This window comes from Mirounga leonina, unplaced genomic scaffold (assembly GCF_011800145.1).
Source record: "Mirounga leonina isolate KUSES-001 unplaced genomic scaffold, KU_Mleo_1.0 Mir_166, whole genome shotgun sequence".
Classification (NCBI taxonomy): Eukaryota; Metazoa; Chordata; class Mammalia; order Carnivora; family Phocidae; genus Mirounga; species Mirounga leonina.
In genome coordinates, this window is record NW_023270418.1 from 27133284 (window position 1) to 27154029 (window position 20746).

General features: G+C 40.7%; 1 protein-coding gene across 1 annotated transcript in view; it reads right to left on the reverse strand.

The window, feature by feature from the left end:
* PATL1 (PAT1 homolog 1, processing body mRNA decay factor) overlaps positions 1-20746 on the reverse strand; it is a 32087-nt gene that overhangs the window by 10556 nt on the left and 785 nt on the right. Inside the window, exons 2-14 of the mRNA XM_035012930.1 lie at positions 19354-19465; positions 11930-12144; positions 11551-11631; positions 10753-10947; positions 9713-9814; positions 9152-9241; positions 8713-8933; positions 7376-7465; positions 3742-3919; positions 3137-3260; positions 2593-2690; positions 1582-1641; positions 404-552 (exon numbers count right to left, since the gene is read on the reverse strand). Coding sequence (XP_034868821.1) covers positions 404-552; positions 1582-1641; positions 2593-2690; positions 3137-3260; positions 3742-3919; positions 7376-7465; positions 8713-8933; positions 9152-9241; positions 9713-9814; positions 10753-10947; positions 11551-11631; positions 11930-12144; positions 19354-19465 — 1715 coding nt within the window. The remainder of the gene's footprint in view (positions 1-403; positions 553-1581; positions 1642-2592; positions 2691-3136; positions 3261-3741; positions 3920-7375; positions 7466-8712; positions 8934-9151; positions 9242-9712; positions 9815-10752; positions 10948-11550; positions 11632-11929; positions 12145-19353; positions 19466-20746) is intronic.

Here is a 20746-nt window from a genome sequence, read left to right on the forward strand (position 1 = left end):
GTATAAATATCTATGCTTTCCATCTTAGTAGAAAAGACTACATGAAGATTCCAAGGTTGAACATGCTAGAATAAAGCATAAAGCAAGTACAATCTATAGGCTCAAACACAGAAACCAAATCATGTTCCCCACTGTGTCTCCAGTACCCAGCATAGTTCCTAGCAGATAGTGAATAGGTAGGTGTCGAATAAATGAATCCAGAATAAAGAGATTTTTTTCCTGGCTGGGAAGGATTATGAAATGCTTTATATGATGCAGCATTTGAGTTAGGCCGGAAGGATAGACTCTGAGCTTCCTCAGATGGTAAGGAAGATATCCCAAAGACAGAAATGTGGAAAGCTCAGGTCAGCCGAGTAAGGAGTCCAGCTGGTCTCACGTGTCCCTCCAAGTGTACAATTCTTACCTCTCTTGTCCAGGCAATTTCCCCCTTAAGTTGTCATACATGCTACAAATTTTGTGCTTTCTTTCATCCGCCAGGGCAGGTCGCTCTTCTTCTAGACTTAGGAGATACCGCCTTTCATAATCCTCCACATCCAGGAGTAAACTATACGTCTAAGTGAGACACAAAGCAGGCCACAGCATGCTAGGTCAGGATCAGAGTATTTGATAAACAATTTCACAGTTTAAGACCACCAGGTAAAGACAAAAGAGCGAAAACGAATTGTAGTAAGACTGAGAGGAAAAAAGTGCTCTTCTGAATCCAGAAAAACATAGTGAAAGAACTTAAAGAATTCCTCCGTTTGTTGTCCCTCCTGACCACTAACCCAGGAGATGACAGTGAATGATTACATCCTTTGCAAACTTTCCAGCAGCAAGAATAGCACTGTTAACATACATGATCTGTATCATTGCTTCAAGTGATGCGTTCTATTTATAAACACAGCAATAATTTTACTCCCGGGTGCCAGGCACTGTTCAAGGCACTCTGCATGTACTCATTCACCAGACACTCTCCATGACCCAGTCAGAAAGAGACTATATTATCATCTCCACTGTTGCAGATGAAGAAAATGAGGACAGCACAGAAACTTTAAGTAGCCTGCCTCAAGTCACAGACTCAGAAATGGAGAAGACGTGATTTGCAGCCTGGTTCCACACTCCGTGCTCTTCCTTGCTACGCCTATGGCTTTGCTACATGGTATTTACACTTTACAAATGAATCGCCTACAGAGTACCAAATTTTTCTTAGTACCCAGCACAGTGCCTAGCTTCCAAGGGGCTATCCAGTGAATACCTGTGAACTGACTTAATTAACTCAATTAATTCACAGGTGGAACAATGTAATTTTTACTCTCATTTTCTTAGAAAGGTGACCTGCTCCCAAGCACTTAGCAGTTAACTGAACAAGCTTGGACAAAGACCCAGGACACTGTAACTGCAGTGTTCTCTCCACGGGGTCATAGGTGAGGCACAGCACATTCTTTTCTAGTGCGCTCTGATATACAGCAGGCATGCAGGAAGAATATATTCATTAATTAAAATCGCAGAACACTGACTGCTTACTTTTCCACTTCTTGCATACACATACATGTGACAGTTCCTTATTTGCAACTAACTACAGCAAGAAATTCTAAAACTTACTTTTTCAATGATGACAAGGGTTTTTCGTCTCTTGTCCCGAACCTGCTTTTCTTTTGTCTCCTAAAAAAAAGAAAAGACTATTCAGTGTGAATTCTTTGCCTCTGTTAAAAATAATTTTCTAAGCGTGCATATGTAGTTCCATTTGTAACAATACTGTAAAAGAATCTTAACTCTTTGTAAGTTAATAATCTTGGGCGCCTGGGTGGCTCAGTTGGTTAAGCGACGGCCTTCGGCTCAGGTCATGATCCTGGAGTCCCTGGATCAAGTCCTGCATTGGGCTCCCTGCTCAGCAGGGAGTCTGCTTCTCCCTCTGATCCTCCCCCCTCTCATGCTCTCTTCTCTTTCATTCTCTCTCAAATAAAGAAATAAAATCTTAAAAAAAAAAAAAGTTAATAATCTAAAACAACGCTAACTGGACAAAGGTCATAGAACAGACTGAACTAACCCACACAGACTACTGAACTGAATTTACAGACAGGCAAAAGGTAGTTATAGAATGCAGTAAAGATGCAGATAATCACAGGAAAATCTTAAAACACATAGAAAAACGGTAATTTCTGAAACTGGAATAAACAACCAATGCTGTTTGCAGCCAGTTACGCAGTTTAAAGACTCTTGCCACCCCAAGTCTAGCCTGGCTGCCTTGGAGTGGAAGGTGTTAGCACCTCAGCCCACCTGCAGGAAACCAGAACACCAAGACACGCCGGGAGGAGCTCCGAGTTCGACCACACACAACTCCGTTGTGTCTGATTCCCTCCCACAATGACCCCCAGGCAGCAGTGACGACCCAGAGTTTCTTTTTTTTTTTTTTTTTTTTAAGATTTTATTTATTTATTCATGAGAGACAGAGGCAGAGGGAGAAGCAGGCTCCCCGCGGAGCAGGGAGCCTGATGCGGGACTCGATCCCAGGACCCTGGGATCACGACCCGAGCTGAAGGCGGACGCCCAACCAACTGAGCCACCCAGGCGTCCCCCAGAGTTTCTTAAACACACAATTCTGCTGACACTTACATCATCCTCACTCCGCGATGTCACCACGGCATCGATCATTTTTCGGGGGTTATTCACACTAGAAACAGTAAGCTTTCCCAAAGAGCCCTCGAACTGCACTGCAAGGACAAAACATTTCCAACAAATAACTCAGCAATGCAGGCAAGGCAGTTTCAAAGACCTTTATAGTCTCTATTCTTTCACAGCCTAACAGTTCAGTACAAAAACCTATGTATCTAATGTGATCTCTTACCCAAATCTATCTTTTCCCATTTTGTGGTTGCAATGATAATAAAAATCTGAAGTATTTCCCCTTTATTATAGGGATACTAGAAATTAGAACACATTTCAAAAAGTTAAGGAATCTCAAGCACTAAAGGATCTATAAGTCTATCTGCTAAACCACTCATTCCATGGAATAAAGGCAGGTCTCTGCATTTAAGGACAATAGTCCTTATAAATGAGCTTTGAACATCTCTATATCCAGTCATCTATACAGTTCTATTTATCATATTGGCAGCTCATTGAATTTCTTTTACTGTGGGCCCAGGGATAAGGACCTTACCTGGCTTATAGGCGTGCTCCAGTTTGGCCACCTGAGGGGTAATGAGCTTGGTGCGCTCCTTTTTCGGGCCTTCGCCTTGTACTTCTTCAGCAGCTGACAGTTTCTCCAGTTTTTCAAAGTAATTCTACCACGTGAAGATGATTTCAGTTGCAACACAAGCCCAGAGTATGGCTGCTCTTTATCATACATGATTAGACTGGTGGCAGCAACAACTTGGGACTCTATAAATGTATCGATCTTTAATTTTTGCTAGACTGCCAGATATTTACTTCTCAAAAAATCCCAGCCTACGGAAAAGCCCAACCTCAATGGAAATATCTTCAAAGTTAGACTGCCAATATTTTTAACTGAGGGAACGAGATTATTGATGCCAAAGAGATTTCAAAACATTGGCCCGGGAGCCTGTGTGTGTAAGGAATAAAAGGCATGTACAGAAACCTTCTAGTGAATAGTGAGAGGCTCTCCAGCTTCGGAAGAGGACAGAATTTGCTTAGTCAATTCTGACCCAATTGAATACCACCTCAAAAGAAGATTCTGTCAGTATTTAAGTCTACCGATATTTCCCTGAGTGGCTCACCAGAGTAAGGGACTGGATGACCACCTACCTGGTAATAGAAATCGTCCAGGTAGGGATCAGTGCTCTGCAGCTGCATCATCTGGATTTTAGAGACCCAATCCTTCTCTCGCTGCAGCATGAGGTTGGCATAGGGGTCCTTGCGGAGATGGTCCTGACTGCTCCGGTGACTCCCTCTGTCTCCGGCGCCATTGAGACTGCGATGCTGACTGAAAACACACACGGACACAGGGGCGCATTCGCTCCATGTCAGGGCACTCGTTAGGCCTTGTACCAATTCAGGAACAAGCCGGGCCAGTTAAAAAAGATTCCACTTTGCGTTTGTTAACAAAGGAGGGAAAAGAATTGAATCTAATGGCAGCGTCGGAGAAGAGCTATGCGTACACAAAGAAACAAAACTGAGATGTGAGTGCCTCATCACGTGTTGAGCACTGTCACCCATGCACTTCTGTTTAAGCCCCACAATAACCCTAAGAGGTAGGTGGCTTTATGTTCTCCACTGAAGACAATAAACCGAGGCCAAAGAGGTGTGAACACAGGCCAGTATGACTCGCCATCTATACACTTTTTTTAACTTGCTGAAAAATTACGAAATACTTCAAATATAGAGAAAAGCCCACATAAAACATTCATTTATCCACCACCCAGACTTAGTGGGAAAAAAAAAATTTATTTGCCTCCATTTGCCTCAGAGTTTTAAACAGTAGTATTAAAGCAACATACTGTTGCACCCCATCTGGATCCTGGTTTCCTGCCTCCCTTCCTTCTCAGAGGAGTTCGTATGCACTCCCCCTGAAAAAAAATTCCTTTTTTTTTTTTTTTAAAGATTTTATTTATTTTTTAGAGAGCGAGCGAGAGAGAAACAGCATGAGAGGGGAGAGGGTCAGAGGGAGAAGCAGGCTCCCCGCTGAGCCGGGAGCCCGATGTGGGACTCGATCCCAGGACCCCGGGATCATGACCTGAGCCGAAGGCAGACGCTTAACCATCTGAGCCACCCAGGCGCCCGGAAAAAAAATTTTTTTAAAGATTTTATTTATTTATTTGACAGAGAAAGACACAGCAAGAGAGGGAACACAAGCAGGGGGAGTGGGAGAGGGAGAAGCAGGCTTCCCACCGAGCAGGGAGCCCGATGCGGGGCTGGATCCCAGGACCCTGGGATCACGACCTGAGCCGAAGGCAGACGCTTAATGACTGAGCCACCCAGGCGCCCATTAATTTAATTTTTTAAAAAAGATTTTATTTATTTATTGGAGAGAGAGAGAGACAGAGATAGCAAGAGAGAGCAGGAGCAGGGGGAGAGGGAGAAGCAGGCTCCCCACTGAGCAGGGAGCCCGATGTGGGGCTCGATCCCAGGACCCTGGGATCATGACCTGAGCCGAAGGCAGACACTTAACGACTGAGCCACCCAGGCGCCCCTGAAACGTTTTTTTTTTTTAAAAAAGATTTTGAGAGAGAGTGCGCTCCTGCACACATGTGTGTGCGGGGGAAGGGGCAGAGGGAGAGAGAGAGAAACTCAAGCAGACTCCACACTGAGCGTGGAGCCTGATGTGGGGCTCGATCTCACAACTGGGAGACCATGACCTGAGCTGAAACCAAGAGGTGGATGCTTAACCGACTGAGCCACTCAGGCGCCTCTCCCTGCAATGTTTTTAAGACTCATGACTCACGTATCCATCTTTAAATATTATACAGTATTATTCTGTGTGCCTTTAACTTTTACATAAATGGTACCAGAGATGTAAGTCTGCTCCTTGCTTCTTACTCAACATTATGCTTTTCATATTTATGTGTTGATGGCATACCCAAGTATATACCCAAAAGAACTGCTAGCATGTGCTGTATCCACGTTTTCAACCTTATTATTTACTGCCAAATTCTCTCACAAGAGGCTGAGAGAGGCTGAGGCTAACCAATATTCTTGCCAATGACGACCATTTTACTTATCTGATGATGTAAAATTGTTATATGATCTTAATCTGTATTTTTCTGACTATAAGCAAGCTTGAAATCTTTTTTTTTTTTTTTTGAGTTTTAGATGTACAATAAAATGCTTCAATCGTTTTAAATGTTACTGTACTCTTAATCCCATCACCTATTTCACCCACCCCCCACTCTCCTCCCCTCTGGTCACCATCTGTTTGTTTTCTATAGTTAAAAGAGTTTTTGTCTCTTTTTCCTTTGTTCTTTTGTTTTGTTTCTTAAATTCCACATATGAGCACACTTTTATCAGCTTTACTGAGGTATAACTGACATACAAAGAACTGTGCATATTTAATGTGTACAATTTTAAAAGTTCGGACACGCAAACACTCGTTATACCATCACCACACATGAGATACTAGATATATTCAACACTCACTAGAGTTTCTGTATCTCCCATTGTTTTTTTTTGGTGGCAATAACACTTTACATGAATGACAACCACACTCTTTATAAATTCTCAAATACATAAAACCATACTGTTAACTTCAGGCACTAGAAATTTCATATTTTTACACAAATGTATTAATCTTTTCCTTTATGGTTTGCACTTTTTGTGTCTTAAGAGCCTATTTTTCCCCTCCAAAAAATATTCTAGAGCTTCTTTGAAAGTAAGAAGGAATTACACACACAGAACCTTAAATTGAAGGTTAAAGAAACCTCAAAGTTATGTTTAATTTTCTTATTTTCTGTATATGAATGATTACAGAACGTCAACCCCAGGAAGGCAGGACTTTGACATATCTCGTTCTTCTTTCAGTCCCCAAAACCTACCACAGGGCCTGATATACAGGCAGGGCTACACATATAAATGCATATTTATATTTGTTGATGATACTGGGATTAGGAAGTGCCATCAGAAGCAAAAAAAGATTAGGTTACAGGCAAAAACAGAGTGGCTGTTGGCTTTATATTAAGACTGAAATATAAGGCTAGCCATTATATTTCAAAGTTACCTCTGAGCTGAGATCATAAACAAAGGTAGTTAAGAGTATGGTTAAAAACTTGGTAAGGAGTATAAAATGACTTAAAAAAAATCAGATCTAAATTATATTTCTGATGTATGATAAAGAGATTTATAGAATCTTAGAAATCAGTTGATAAAAGTCTTGTCATTTAAACCTAGTGTATCAGGGCACCTGGGTGGCTCAGTTGGTTAAGTGTTTGACTCTTGATTTCGGCTCAAGTCATGATCTCAGGGTTGTGAGATTAACCCCGTGTCGGGCTTGTCCTGTGGAGCCTGCTTCAGATTCTCTCCCCTCCCCCACATCCCACTCTCTCTCAAAAAATGAAAAAAAAAATTAAAAGCTAGTGTATCAAAAACATAAAATGACAGCATATATGATCTTCTTTACCAGTAACATAAACTTAATACTAATTAAATTTACTTAAAAAGTAAACTAAATTAGTAGCACCTTGTTACACTGTCAAAATTAAAAGTTGAATTAAGAAACCACCAAGGAGCTGGATGAGTACTTAATTTTTTTTTTAAAGATTTTATTTCTTTGACAGAGAGAGCGACAGAGAGAGAGGGAACACAAGCAAGTGGAGTGGGAGAGGGAGAAGCAGGCTTCCCGCCGAGCAGGGAGCCCGATGTGGAGCTCGATCCCAGGACCCTGGGATCATGACCTGAGCTGAAGGCAGACATTTAACGACTGAGCCACCCAGGTGCCCCAAGTACTTACTTTCTGTTCTGTTGCTGTCTCTGATGCAAGAGCCGACGGTGCTGTGGATGGAGGTGAGTTGTGTCTGGTCTAAACATTGGGGCCTGAGATCTGAGAAAAAAAGGGAAAGGTTTTTAATTCTGCTGTCCTGTGATCTGAAGTTTTAGAGAATGTTGTCAGTATAGGATAACTTCACGCAAGTGCACTCAAGGGAATGTTCAAGTCTATTCTCAGGAGATCTTTCAGAAGGAAAAGACTGATATATTTTTACATGTCCTCTACAAAGACTAATTAATTCTCAACTCCTAAGAAGAGGATCATAAAATTTGAGTGCATTAGCAGTGGAACAGGAGAACTATTCTTCCTAACTGTAAACAAAAGTCTCGTAAAAGATTTAATGTAGTTAAGTTTTAAGATTTAAGATTTAATGTAGTTTAGTTTCAACTATTTGGGAAATCATATTGAAAATGTATGTGTCATGGTCAATTTATGTAAACTTGACCATAGGCTATGGTGCCCAGTTGTTTGGTCAAACACTAGTCTAGGTATTTTGTAGATGTCATTAAGAATTAAGAAAAAAGAGGACCTTTGAAAATGTGGGTGGGCTTCACCCAACCAGTTGAAGGCACTAAGAGCAAAAACTGGTATTTCCCAGACCAGAAGGAATTCTGCCTCAAGCCTGAAACACAGACATGCTGCCTGAGTTTCTAACCTGCCAGCCTGCCCTACAAATTTCAGACTCAAGACTGCAAATTCAACTCTTATCTGAATTTCCACTTTGCTGGCCTGCTTTATTCATTCTTTAAAATAAATCTTTTTGTTATATAAAGTTTTATGTATGTGCATACATACATACATATATGTGTGTATACATATATTTCATTGGTTCTCTCTGAGGAATCCTGATACGATTATGACATGTAATAAAATACAATTTCACTAGAAGCAGGAACCTGAACCCGTTATAAAACCAGATTAGAAATGTGCAACTTAGCTAGCACCAAGATGAGCTGACTACTTAGCATCTACATCTCTGGTCCTTAGCATGTGGTAATTCTTGTTAAGTGATAAGCACTTTGTGCACCTGTGTGTTTGTAAAATGGATATAAAGTGAGACCTAAGAAATGTCAGAAGAAATAAAAGAGGTGATTAACTAACAATATGCAAATTACACAGGAAGCACGTGCCTTTAGTGAAATGTTAATTCGTAAGAATGCCTGGGGACTGTCAAACATTTTTGTGTTTGATGAGCAGATTATCAAGTAACATCTCAAAACACACCCCTTGCAGACATGGAGGCCTCACTGACAAAGAGCCTTGGGCGACTGATGGGTCAACAGTGGCATTAGTTTGCACACCTTAGGTTTTGCAGGTGCGGCCCTGGGCCAGGGGAGTGCTGGGGCGGAGGCGGCGGAGCGGCAGGGGGCGCAGCACTAAAGAAGGCACGGAAGCCGGGTGCTGGGGGAAGCACCTGCCCTACTCGCCCTTGCAGCAACTTGGGATTCATGGCAGCAAGCGGACTACCAACAAATCCAGGGACCCGTGCAAACTGGCTGGGAGACATCCGTCCAGGCGGTAGCTAGAAAGAGGGACAAGATCTCAGATTTAGTGAATCAGCAAGGCCTCTTGCTTTTATCCACAGAAAAGTGAATACTGTTTCCATCAATAACTTTGTTTGAAAAAGTGAAAGAAAAAATAAGAGGCAGTAGAGACTGATTAACAGCAGAGAGAGAGATCACCTATGAATGTTAGGAAAGCAAGAGAGCTCTTCATGGGTTCGGCTCATCACAGGCTTACCTGTGCTCCTCCAAGAAGCTGTGCTCTCTGGAGAGGGCTGAGAACAGGAGGAACACTAGGAGGAAAAGGGTGACCGAGTAGGGAAGAATTCTAAGGAAAAAAAGAAAGAAAAAGACAAAAAATTATACATAGTCTGTGAAATAGGTAAATCGATATAATAAAGGAATTTAGTAGGAATACAGCATAAACTTGGATATAAAAATGCTCAAACTGTATCGTCAAGCTGTCTATGGAAGGAATATGAAAGAGAGCAATGTTAGAAATCAGGAAGCACTATGATCATGTAACCTGAAGAAGGAGGCGGTAGGATGAGGGAATGAAATAGCAGGAAACCAGATGACCATGCTGGGTGTGAATTTTTAAAGATAAAAAAAAAAAACCCAACTCAGGTATGAAACAACTGAACATGGTGAACCATGCCTTCTGACCTGGGGACCGTAAGATCCAGAAATTCAAGTATGGAGACTATAAAAAGCACACCTAATTTAGGAGATGTCTATATACTGGTAGCGATCAGGAACCATATGCTGCACGTTTTCATCAGGTTGTGAAGGGACATACCGGGACACTGCAGAGCTGGTTTGGAGACACTCTCTCACCATAGGGAGCAGGATAACGCGGTGGCATCGGGGGTCGGACATGGACAGGCTTCGGACACAGGATCTATCAGGACAAATATATACACAACTACACTCAATGAAGTCAGTTTTTCCTCCACCTACACTCCCTCCCCTCAAGTACTGGTAGAGACACAGAACTCAATGCAAAGCCCTACTTCTAAGCAAATCGCTACGGCTATGGGTTCACATAAGAACCTTTGGTCACTTCCTCTCGTAAACACCAAGCACCGTGCCACTTGTAACTGAGGAAGATTTAGCTAATTCTCCAGTTATCCCCACCCTTCCATGCTATCTGAGGGAGGTACCAACAGATATTCTGACTTGCAAATTCTCTGCAAGAGGATATTATTTTGGTAGCAGTGAGGGAGAAGGAATGATAAGAGAGCTGGAGGATTAACTAAGTCCTATTGTGAAGCCCCTGTGATATGGCCGCCATGCTCAGCTCTTTTGTGATACATTGTGACTCCACCGTTTCATAGAATACTGAGCCTAACTAGGCCATACCAACACCACCCTCCCCCCATACCTTCCAAATTGGCCTTCCTTTTCAGCTGCTGGTTTCAGGTGGAGGAAAGTCTATGGAACAGGACTGCACAGGCTCTAGGGAAAGCAGGGATATCTTAAAGGTAAAAAGGGATGTGGACAATGCTGTGTGTCCCCACTCCCCCCGGCTGTCAGTTACCTCTCTGCCAATGTTGTGGGCAGCCAGCAAAACACTTGGAAAAGGATATATACACTACATGTGGCTAACTACCCTTTTTCTCCCCCAGTTAAAAGGCAGCAGCAACAGGAGCAGCACCAGCAAAGGGCATTAGGGAATGTGTCTCTTATTTGTACTACCTTCTCCTCTAATTGGCTATTTCTCTTTCTCATCTAATGCCTACCCAAAACTTCCACCCTCCTCCCAGCATTGCCAACTTCCCAAATAATTTTGCCCAGATTCCCAATATCCTGGGCTGAGTGCCTGTTAATGAGAGGTACCTGTTGGTTGAAGCTGGGTACAGCCATCTGCTTAGGTGGGGTGCCTATGGGGACAGCTCTAACAGGAGGACTCCCAATGATAGGTGAAGTTGACCGCCGTGGTAATGCGCGCTCAGAAAGGTCTCGATCATCTTCTGGACCCTGTGGGGGCCTCTGAGGCAGGGCATATTCTAATACAGACACCGTAGGCATTTCCTAATTGAGGAAATAGTTAAAAAAAAGAGAGAGAGAGAGAGAGAAAATTAGCCCATAGCCACCTTAAATTGTTTTAGTAATCTGTACAGATGCCAAAATCATCTTGAGAAATTATTTTTAAATTTTATTTCACATCCAGTAACATTCCCTCTCTTTGGTGTACACTCCTCTGAATTTTGATAAATACATAGATTCATGGATCTACAGCCATGATCAAGAACAGAGCAGTTTGGTTACTCCCCAAACTCCTACTGTAGTGTCCCTTAGCAGTCAAGCCCTCCCACCACCTCCAACCATTGGTAGATACTGATCTGGTCTCCATTCCTGTGGTTTTGCCGAGAAACACTTAAGAAATTTGAATTATAAGCTAACAAATCTGAATTCTAATGGTTCCCTTTCAGCCTTTCAAAATAAAGCACAGTCAAGTGAGCATTGCCTGGAGGCTGAGTAAGTGTACAATCAACCAGTACAGCTATGAGCACTGGGTTAAGTAATCAACACAACGGCAAATGATATACATCGATACATTGTTTCAGTAAGGAAAGGATCAAGACAGGAGTTTTCGGATACTAGGAATTTGCATAAAGAGAAAATGCTTAATACCTGAGCAATCAGCGGCCCTCGGATTCGTCTCAGAACTTCAGATCCATCCCAGATGCTGGAATTGAGACTTCCTGGTTGGGGCTAACAAAAAAGGAAAACACATACACAGTCTGGAATAGTGAGAGCTTTCTGGACAATTTACCTGCTCTCGGTGAACAAGGCTCCCAAAGAGTCTCAACTGCTTGAGAAGACGAAATTACAGTGTTCCAGAAGATACATTATTCCCTACCTTCAACTGCTGTGATCAGGAATTATATTAACAGTTTTCTATGGTATATGCAAGTTTCTCAGGGTAGCAGATGAAACAAAATGGCACAGCTCAATACTTTACCTTAATTACTAGTTTGCGATAGTTCTCAAATCAGAGTAACTTACTCACTTGCAGAACTGGCCTGGTCTGCACTGCCCTCATGATAGCTGGATCTTCTAGCTCATTTTCAATCACCATCTTACTGAGCCTTTCTGCCAGATTCTCCTCATGGTCACCCAACACGTCCATCTCATCCCTTTCTCCATTGCCTGTTTGTTCATTAACTGCTGGCAGCTTCTCTTCCAATTCAGCCAGGCGCTCATGTGCTTCCTGCCAATCATCATCTGTAAGGAAATCATAAGAAATATAGTTCATACTGAGACTAGAAGTTTTGTGAAATTCTTCTGTTAACCAAATGAACGACTCTAACTTCAGAAGATAGTAAATTTCCACTTAGAGACATGAAATAAGAGTTAAACTAAGGGGCATAGGAAAGTGGGCTTTTCACTATTAAGGACTAATAACATCATACCAGGAATATAACTCAAGCACTTAGAGTGATACAGCTTAATACGTTACCAGTGGCATCCAAACTGTATTCTGAAAATTTCTAAACGGGTGATAGGTATGTACACAACAACCCGTTGGTTTTGAGATTCTTTTTTTTTTTTCTTGAAGATTTTATTTATCTGTCAGAGGGAGTGTGTGCGAGCGCACAAGCAGGGGGAGCGGCAGGCAGAGGAAGAAGCAGGCTCCCCACTGAGCAAGGAGCCCGATGAGGGACTCGATCCCAGGATCCTGAGATCATGACCTGAGCCGAAGGCAGACGCTTAACTAATGAGTCACCCAGGCATCCCTGGTTTTGAGAGTCTATGACATATCAGGGAAAAAGTTAAAACTCACTGCATTAGCATACACGTTCTTTTAGATTATACCTGCCATCTTTTTTACAAGCTCTCCAACCCATTTATCTCATTCAATTAATATGTGTTGAGCACCTATTATGTGTTAACGTTTTAGGGACATGGGATAGATCAGTGTACAAAAGACAGAGAGATCCCTGGCCTCCGGGGCGCCTGGGTGGCTCAGTCGTTGGGCGTCTGCCTTTGGCTCGGGTCGTGGTCCCAGGGTCCTGGGATCAAGCCCCGCATCAGGCTACCTGCTTTGCAGGCTACCTGCTTCGCAGGAGGCCTGCTTCTCCCTCTCCGACTCCCCCTGCTTGTGTTCCCTCTCTCGCTGTGTCTGTCAAATAAATAAGTAAAATCTTTGGGAAAAAAAAAAAAAGATCCTTGGCCTCCTACAACTTTCCTTCAAGCAGGGAAGAGACAGATAATAGACAATAAATTTAACAAATAAGTAAATTATATACTATATCAGGAAATGAAATGCTATAGGCATATGGAGGAAAAGCAGGTTGAAAACCTTAAATGGGATCGTCAGAGGTACACCTCATTGGGAGGGTGACATCTGAGCAAAGATTCAAGGGTAAGATAGTTAGCCATGTGGATTATCTGGGAGAAAAGTGTTCCACACAGAGGGACAGTCTGTAGAAAGGACTTTAAGACGAGTGACGATCTTGAGAGATAGCAAGGACTGTGTCTGGACTGGAATGATCAAGGAAGAAGAGCGGGAAAAAAATGAGGCCAAGTAGGCAGTAGGAGGGAGCTCCTTTTGGGCCTTTTGGGTCACTCTGACTGAAATGGGGGGCCACTGGAGGTTTTGATATGGCTTGACTTTTTGACAGAAACAGTCTGGTTGCTTTATTGAGAACAGATTCGGGATGTGGGGGATGAGCGGGGAAAGGAGCAGAAACACTGGAAGCATGGAGGCCTGCCGGGCAGCTACTGCAGCAACGCTGGGGCGAAGGTGATGGTGACCCGGACCTGGGTCCGGTCCTCTTCCATGTTAACACCACCCTGGCTATCCCTGTACACTCCTATATAGTCTGTAGCACTGGCACTCGCTTGTTCTCTCACTTTGTATGCCGATGCAGCTTTGAGTCCTGCTCAGCACAGGTAAAAATCTTCACAGCCCTCCATCAGCTTCTCAAAACTAGACCTTATTTCCATCACTCTGTCATTCCAGTACTCCTCCATCTCATCGCTCCCTTCTGCTTCCACTGGAAAAGCTCTACGCACTATTTTGCTCCTTTTGGCATTCAAATTCAGATGATCTTTCCTTCCTCATGGAAGCTTTGCCTAAATAATCTTTTCATTTTAATGCTATCTTCACCTCATCTAAACATGCAAGACTTTCAAACTCACAAAAACCCCATGTATTCCTATATACTTTATTCTTAGTTTCGTTCTTTATGCCCTATAAAATTCAACAGAAAGGGATAACAGATTATTCTCTTTTTTTAAGATTTTATTTGTCAGAGAGAGAGAGAGAGTGCATAAGCAGAGGCAGAGGGAGAAGCAGACTCCCTGTTGAGCAGGGAGCCCCACGCAGGACTGGACCCGGGGATCATGACCTGAGCCAAAGGCAGACACTTAAGTGACTGCGCCACCCAGGCACCCCCATGATTCTCTTTATAACTAACATAAAAACACAGAATTCTTTCTGCAAGTGTCCTCCCCAGTGGCAATCCTTCTCACATAATTTCTCTAATACCTCATTAAAAAAAAGGGGAAAGAAGAACTGGAAGCACCATAACAAGAAAAGAAAAAGGTGCCTGGTATACATGAAGGGTATAATAAATGGTAGCCACTTAAAAAAAAAAAAAAAGATTTAGATTTATTGACAATTTTCTGAGGGGCTCATGTACAACTTGTTAAAATTATTTTTTTTCCTGCTTACAAAGAAAATACACATTAATTAAAAATTTAAACATCACAAAAATATGTAGCTTAGAAAGTTCCCCAGAATTCTACAGGTTGTTAAGTTTTTCAAAATGCATACTATAAAGTTTAACTTGTTTCTTTTTATTTAAGCAATACATCTTGGACACTTTTCATGTACATACACTTGCATGTAACTATTGATAACATTATCTCATTCTTTTTAATGCTGTTTAAGATTCTATTCTATTGATATACTAATTTAACTTATCTCTTACTGATGGAAATTTGGATTATTTGCAAATTTTCAATGTAATGATTAATACCGTAGTATTATATATATCTTAACATCTTATGCAAATATTTATTAAGTAGGCTAAGTAAGTCCCTTAAATCCTTAAAATTCATTATTTTTATTTCATAACAATGTATCACATAACACTAGTGATCCAAAAAGCAAGTGAAGGGAGACTTCCAGATGTATAATTTGGTATGATGAGAACCACTGTCTAGTCTTTGGGCACTGTGATATATTTGAATGTACTATTTGTGGTAAAGAAAAAAACTCACTTTAGATGAAAACTACAGTATTAATTTAAATTATCAGTTATCTGGAAAAATATTCTTAAAGATTAGTGTTATTAAAAATCAATTGTACTAGGTGTTATATGCAACTAATGAATCACTGAACACTACATCAAAAACTAATGATGTACTATATGTCGGCTAATTGAATTTAAATTAAAAAATAAATCAATTGTGACATTAATATTTGTGTCATCTTTGCTAAGGAAGAGTAAGCTGAGCACGTTTTTAAAGGATAGATTGTTTGTTGCAATTTTACTAACTCAGTGATGCCAAAAAAATGGGGACTCTATAATCCTGAATGAGGGGATTTTTTTTTTTTACATTTATTTCCCCAATTTAAGAAGTTAATTTGTTAGTGGTTTGCTCTAATGCAGAAGAGTTCTTAAATTTGTGTTGTCTTCATTCACCACGTCCCACACTCGTGCTTACTAAGTTTATCAGATCCTACCAAAGATGAATAGTTTGTCCTTAATTTAAAAACACTGGTTAAATAGCCATATTCTGTGAGGACGGCTCTGTTGTGAATTGACTATTACTGTTTCAAACATGTAAGCAAACGAATCTATGCCACAGAATCCCATCATTATCATTTTAGGTTTTCCTTGCTCTTGTGAAAACTCATGTGAAGCAATATGCCAAGAGATCACACATCTCTACCATTAGAGGATACTTCACTCCTATCTTTTTCAAATGACCTAAAAATAAAGTTACTTAGATATGCCAACGCTTGACCTCAATCCACAATGGTCAGAATGATAAAGGGTAGGCAAAGGAATACCAGAAAAATGAAGAAAAAGTAGTATTTTTCCTTCAACTAATTAATTTATATCCTGATGTGACAGGTTACTGAATCCACCCACACACCCCCTCCCCCACCAGCTGCTGTCTATCTCAGGAATATTTCTGAATACACACAACATGAAAAGGAAGTACAGGTGATTTAATTTTAAGGCAACCTAAGTCCCTAAAGATTATAGCAGCTATCAATAAAACAGAAGTGGAAAGAATGGGGACCCCTTCCAAGCAGAGGCAGGAGATTCCCAGAGATTCCTCAAGGACTTTTGTTTAAACATAACTGGTAGTTTACCCTGATTGTATTTATAATTACTTCACCTCTCTCATACTTTCCTTCCTCATTTGTTAAAATGAGGATGATAATAGTACCTACCTCACCAGGTTCTTGTGAGGATTAATAATAAATATAAAACACTTAGAATGGTGCATAGCAGATAATAAGCACTGTGTAAGTGTAAACTTTTATTTTTAGAGAATGAGTTGAGATTACTGTGACCATTTACTGCTCTAAGATTGATGTAAACATTTTTCCATGGAGAAGACAAGGACTAGTTGTTTTTTTTTTTTTAAGATTTTATTTATTTATTTCAGAGAGAATGAGAGAGAGAGCACGTGAGAGGGGGGAGGGTCAGAGGGAGAAGGAGACTCCCTGCTGAGCAGGGAGCCCGATGCAGGACTCGATCCTGGGACTCCAGGATCATGACCTGAGCTGAAGGCAGTCGCTTAACCAACTGAGCCACCCAGGCGCCCAAGGACTAGTTTCTTAAGGAAAGATGACATCAGAGCATTAGTAGCCAGTGACTTAAAATAACTACTAACAAGTATCATTCAAAACACCCACTCTTTGAGTTAAAAACTATCAAACCATAACATATGTCAAAGGCCTGACATTTTACCTCCTGGTTTAAATTCTTTACACCAGCTGTCTATCTACCTGTACGGTGCATTAAACAAATCACAGGTTGACTGAGCAATTTTTTTTAGTAAATAAATCTGTGCAATATTTATATCAAGATATTATAAAGCGTTAAGTTTTTTTTTAAAAAAAGATTTTACTTATTTATTTGAGAGAGAGAGAGCTCGCGCACATGCACAAGTGTGGAGAGCATGAGTGCGGGGGGGGGGGTGCAGAGTTGGGGGAGGGTAGAGGGAGAGGGACAAGCAGACCAAGCAGACTCTCCACTGAACAGGGAGCCAGCCACTGGACTTGGTTCCAGGACCCTGAGATCAGGACCTGTGCCAAAATCAGACACTCAACTGACTGAGCCACCCAGGCGCCCCTGAAGAATTAAGATTTTAACTTTAGGGGCACTTGGGTGGCTCAGTCAGTTCAGTGTCCAACTCTTGATTTTGGCTCAGGGTCCTGAGATCGAGCCCTGCATTGGGCTCTGCACTGAGCATGGAGCCTGTTTAAGATTCTCTCTCTCCCTTTACCCCCCAACTCGTGTACATACGCAGACTCTCTCTCTCTCCCCCAAGAAAGATTTTAACTTTATAATTCATATATATTAGAAGGATTCATATTTGGAAATCTTTTCTCCATTATAAACTTTGTTGACCAAGAAGTCTTTCTTAATCACTTACGCCCTAGGGTACAAAGTGGGCTAAGCATAGGCTACTTCACTGCCTTTACTTCTTACTACCTGTTCTTTTACCATGTAACCCTAGGGGCTTTTTCAACGTGTGTGAACTTTTCTTTTTCCTACCATATCGCATGCAGTTTTGTACACTCTAATGTCCTTTTAAGGCAGTATTTTCCCCAACTTGTGAGGAACACAGAAGCAGAAAAAGATTGTCCATAGCATGCTGGAAGTCAATGAGAAGAGATGAGACTATTTCTCTTCTGTCCAGGTTCAAAACTGAGGACATCTTAGTATGCCATCTCATTTTAATATAATATCTCTAGATCAATTCCATCAACTTTATTTAATCCTGAGGAATTTGCTAAAAAAACAATAACATTCAGTACAATACTTTAAAAGAAAAGGAGCTCTAGAAACAAGCACACAATGTTTGTAACTTCTATTGTACCCTACAGGTTATTACTAAACTAACTTCCAAAAACAATTTGCAATTCGCATCAGTTCCTTGCATTTGCAATTCTATTCTGCATCTCTTTCCCAGTGATCTCCATGGAGAGAGAACAGCATCTTAGATCATGTCATCCTCTTGGAGGCTCTCATCTCCTAAACTATGGCTATGATCCAAAAGGTCTTTGGTTTCCTTCTGTAATCAGTCTCGCTTCTACCTTAAGTGCTTCTCTTGCTGCTCCTGATAGTGGCAGTTTTAATCTCTACTGAATTTTGTAAACCTTGACTAACAATACTATGCTTTCTCATTTTTTCCAATTAATTCAGCTCAGTCTAAGTTTTAATAAATTCAAGCTACTCACATCATTGCAAAATGAGTAACCATTATCACACCTTTAAGACCTTTTATTTGTTTTTGATATTCAACATCTTAAGATCAGTCACTATTGTGAAATTTCCTCTTGCTACTTAACTTTGAATATTTGCTGCATAGACAGAAATGCTGATTCCAAAGAAATCACCCATATTTACACATCCCAGCAGAAACAGTTATTGCTACTTTTCAACACCAATGGTTAAAGCAAAAATATTTGCATTAACTCTTACCTACTTCTTTTTTGAAAACACATTTTATTAGTATATTTGCTCTAGGATCTCTAATTCTCAAACTTTATCATACAAAATTGTTGCCTAAGTTTCCCATTTTAGATTATTATAACTCTGAGCCATGTTAAGTTTAGTCTGGCTCTTTAATTTTTTTACCCTTTAACAACTCCTAAAATATTTATCTACATCTTGGGATGAGAAAATTTCATCTGTGCACAACACTTTTCTAACTTAAGAAGACTTCCTATACCACAATTCTTAGAATAAAATTCTTTTTATTTTATTGATGATACTATGTAAGGCAATAGTGGGGTCATGCAAGACATCAATGGTTAGCTGAGTTTTAAAACATACACACCCAAGTCCAAGTTTTCTTTTAGTCTACGAGTTTTCCAAAAGTTACATGTTCCACAAATTAAAATTTCCTTCTTCTAGGATTATTTTAAATCTTTATAAGATGTCTACTTGTCTAACCATTTGCATGCCTTATAGCATCAACCTAGAGCCATAGATAATATAGCTGGAAGGCACAGGGCTCAGAGAACATCTGGGTTTTATACATAAATGAGGCAAAAAAGGGGCCCAGGGGATTGAGATAGATGCTTCCAGTGAAGACTGAACTATTCTGAGACCAAGAATAGAATATTTTGCTAAATTTGTGAATGTAGTTACTCCTAAGACAAAGCACTTACAAAAAAGAACATTTGAAGAGCAAGAGACCAAGATGACATTATAAGAGAAAGATGTCACTTACCAACGGCACCTGACCCAAATGTATCATCATTGAATTGATCAATCTCTTCATCTTCTTCTCCCAAGCCCTGAAATGCATCTTCATCTTCATCCAGAGGACAATCCTCTAAAGACTAAAAAAAAGAGAAAAGAGATTATCTATTCATGAAGTTCACACCTTCATTTAAAAAATGTTCATTTTATCTTCCAATGATCAGAATAGCTTATGACCTCTTATAAAGACAGCATTTTTTTCTACCCCCAATTTTACTGACATTGGAAAATGGCAGTATCTTCTTTCAGTTTCTCTTTTCCCAAACACTCCCATTTCTCTATCAAGAATCTAATAGTAGTATTTCTTCATGCAACCAAGGAATTAGGCCCCCAACTTTCTTGACATCACTGGTTAGAACAGTAATGACAACTCAAAATGCACACTTTATCATTATTTAGAGTTTTATGTATACTTTTCAACAAAAGTATCATGTTCCTCATTTTCATGTCAAAATTTCAACTATTATGTCCTTTTAAAGCTTTCTCTTCATTTCCCCCCGTTCTGTTTTCTGTAGGCCCAAACTCTGGTGATGAAACAGAAAGCTAAATTTTCAACCCCAATTAAGTGAACTCTGGAAAAGCTGTGACATGGTGAGTTCAAGTTTTGGCCCCATTCTTACAAGTGGTGCAAACTTGATTAAGTCATATTCTGGTTAACTCATTAAATACCTCTTAAGTACCTACTGTGTCTCCAGCTCTGTGTTAGGCTCTGAGTGGTAACAAAGGGATGATACCTTAGAGAGTTGTGAGGATTAAATGAGGTAAAGATTTGGCAAAGATTATAGATTGCTAAACAATGCTAGTTATCACCGCAATAATTTAGGTCTGTTCTATTTTAAATATTACCCCGCTCCACTTCAGTTTTCAACTAATTTCTTATTTTCCAAGTTCTCTTTTCTTTTGGCAACTCAGCCCACTGCACCTCATCATCTCCATGTTTACATCAAGTCAGTTTGGTCTTGAACCATTCCTATCAAGTACATGTGTCCCCAGTTTGCAAAGACTCAGAATCACAATACCACATATCAACAGGCAGGTCTGTGATACACCTTGCCAGGCAACCTCCTTAAATAGGCTTTCCCAAAAGCAAGGTTAGGCCGAAAGGCCATTCTACCCGTCTTAAGCCCTTCCAAACTTCCACAAAGCAGGCATACAACTGCCTCCACATCAGAGGCAACTTCTAGCTGCACTCCCTTCCAAATCACAAAGATCTACTTAACCAAATCACTGCTTTTTTAAACTATAAAGACTCTTAGGGATCACCCAGAGCAGCCCTCTCAGTCTACAAATCTAGAAACTTTATAGCCGGAGACTAAGAGTAGCTCAAGGTCATACAGTGAGTTAGTGGCAGGTCAGGACTC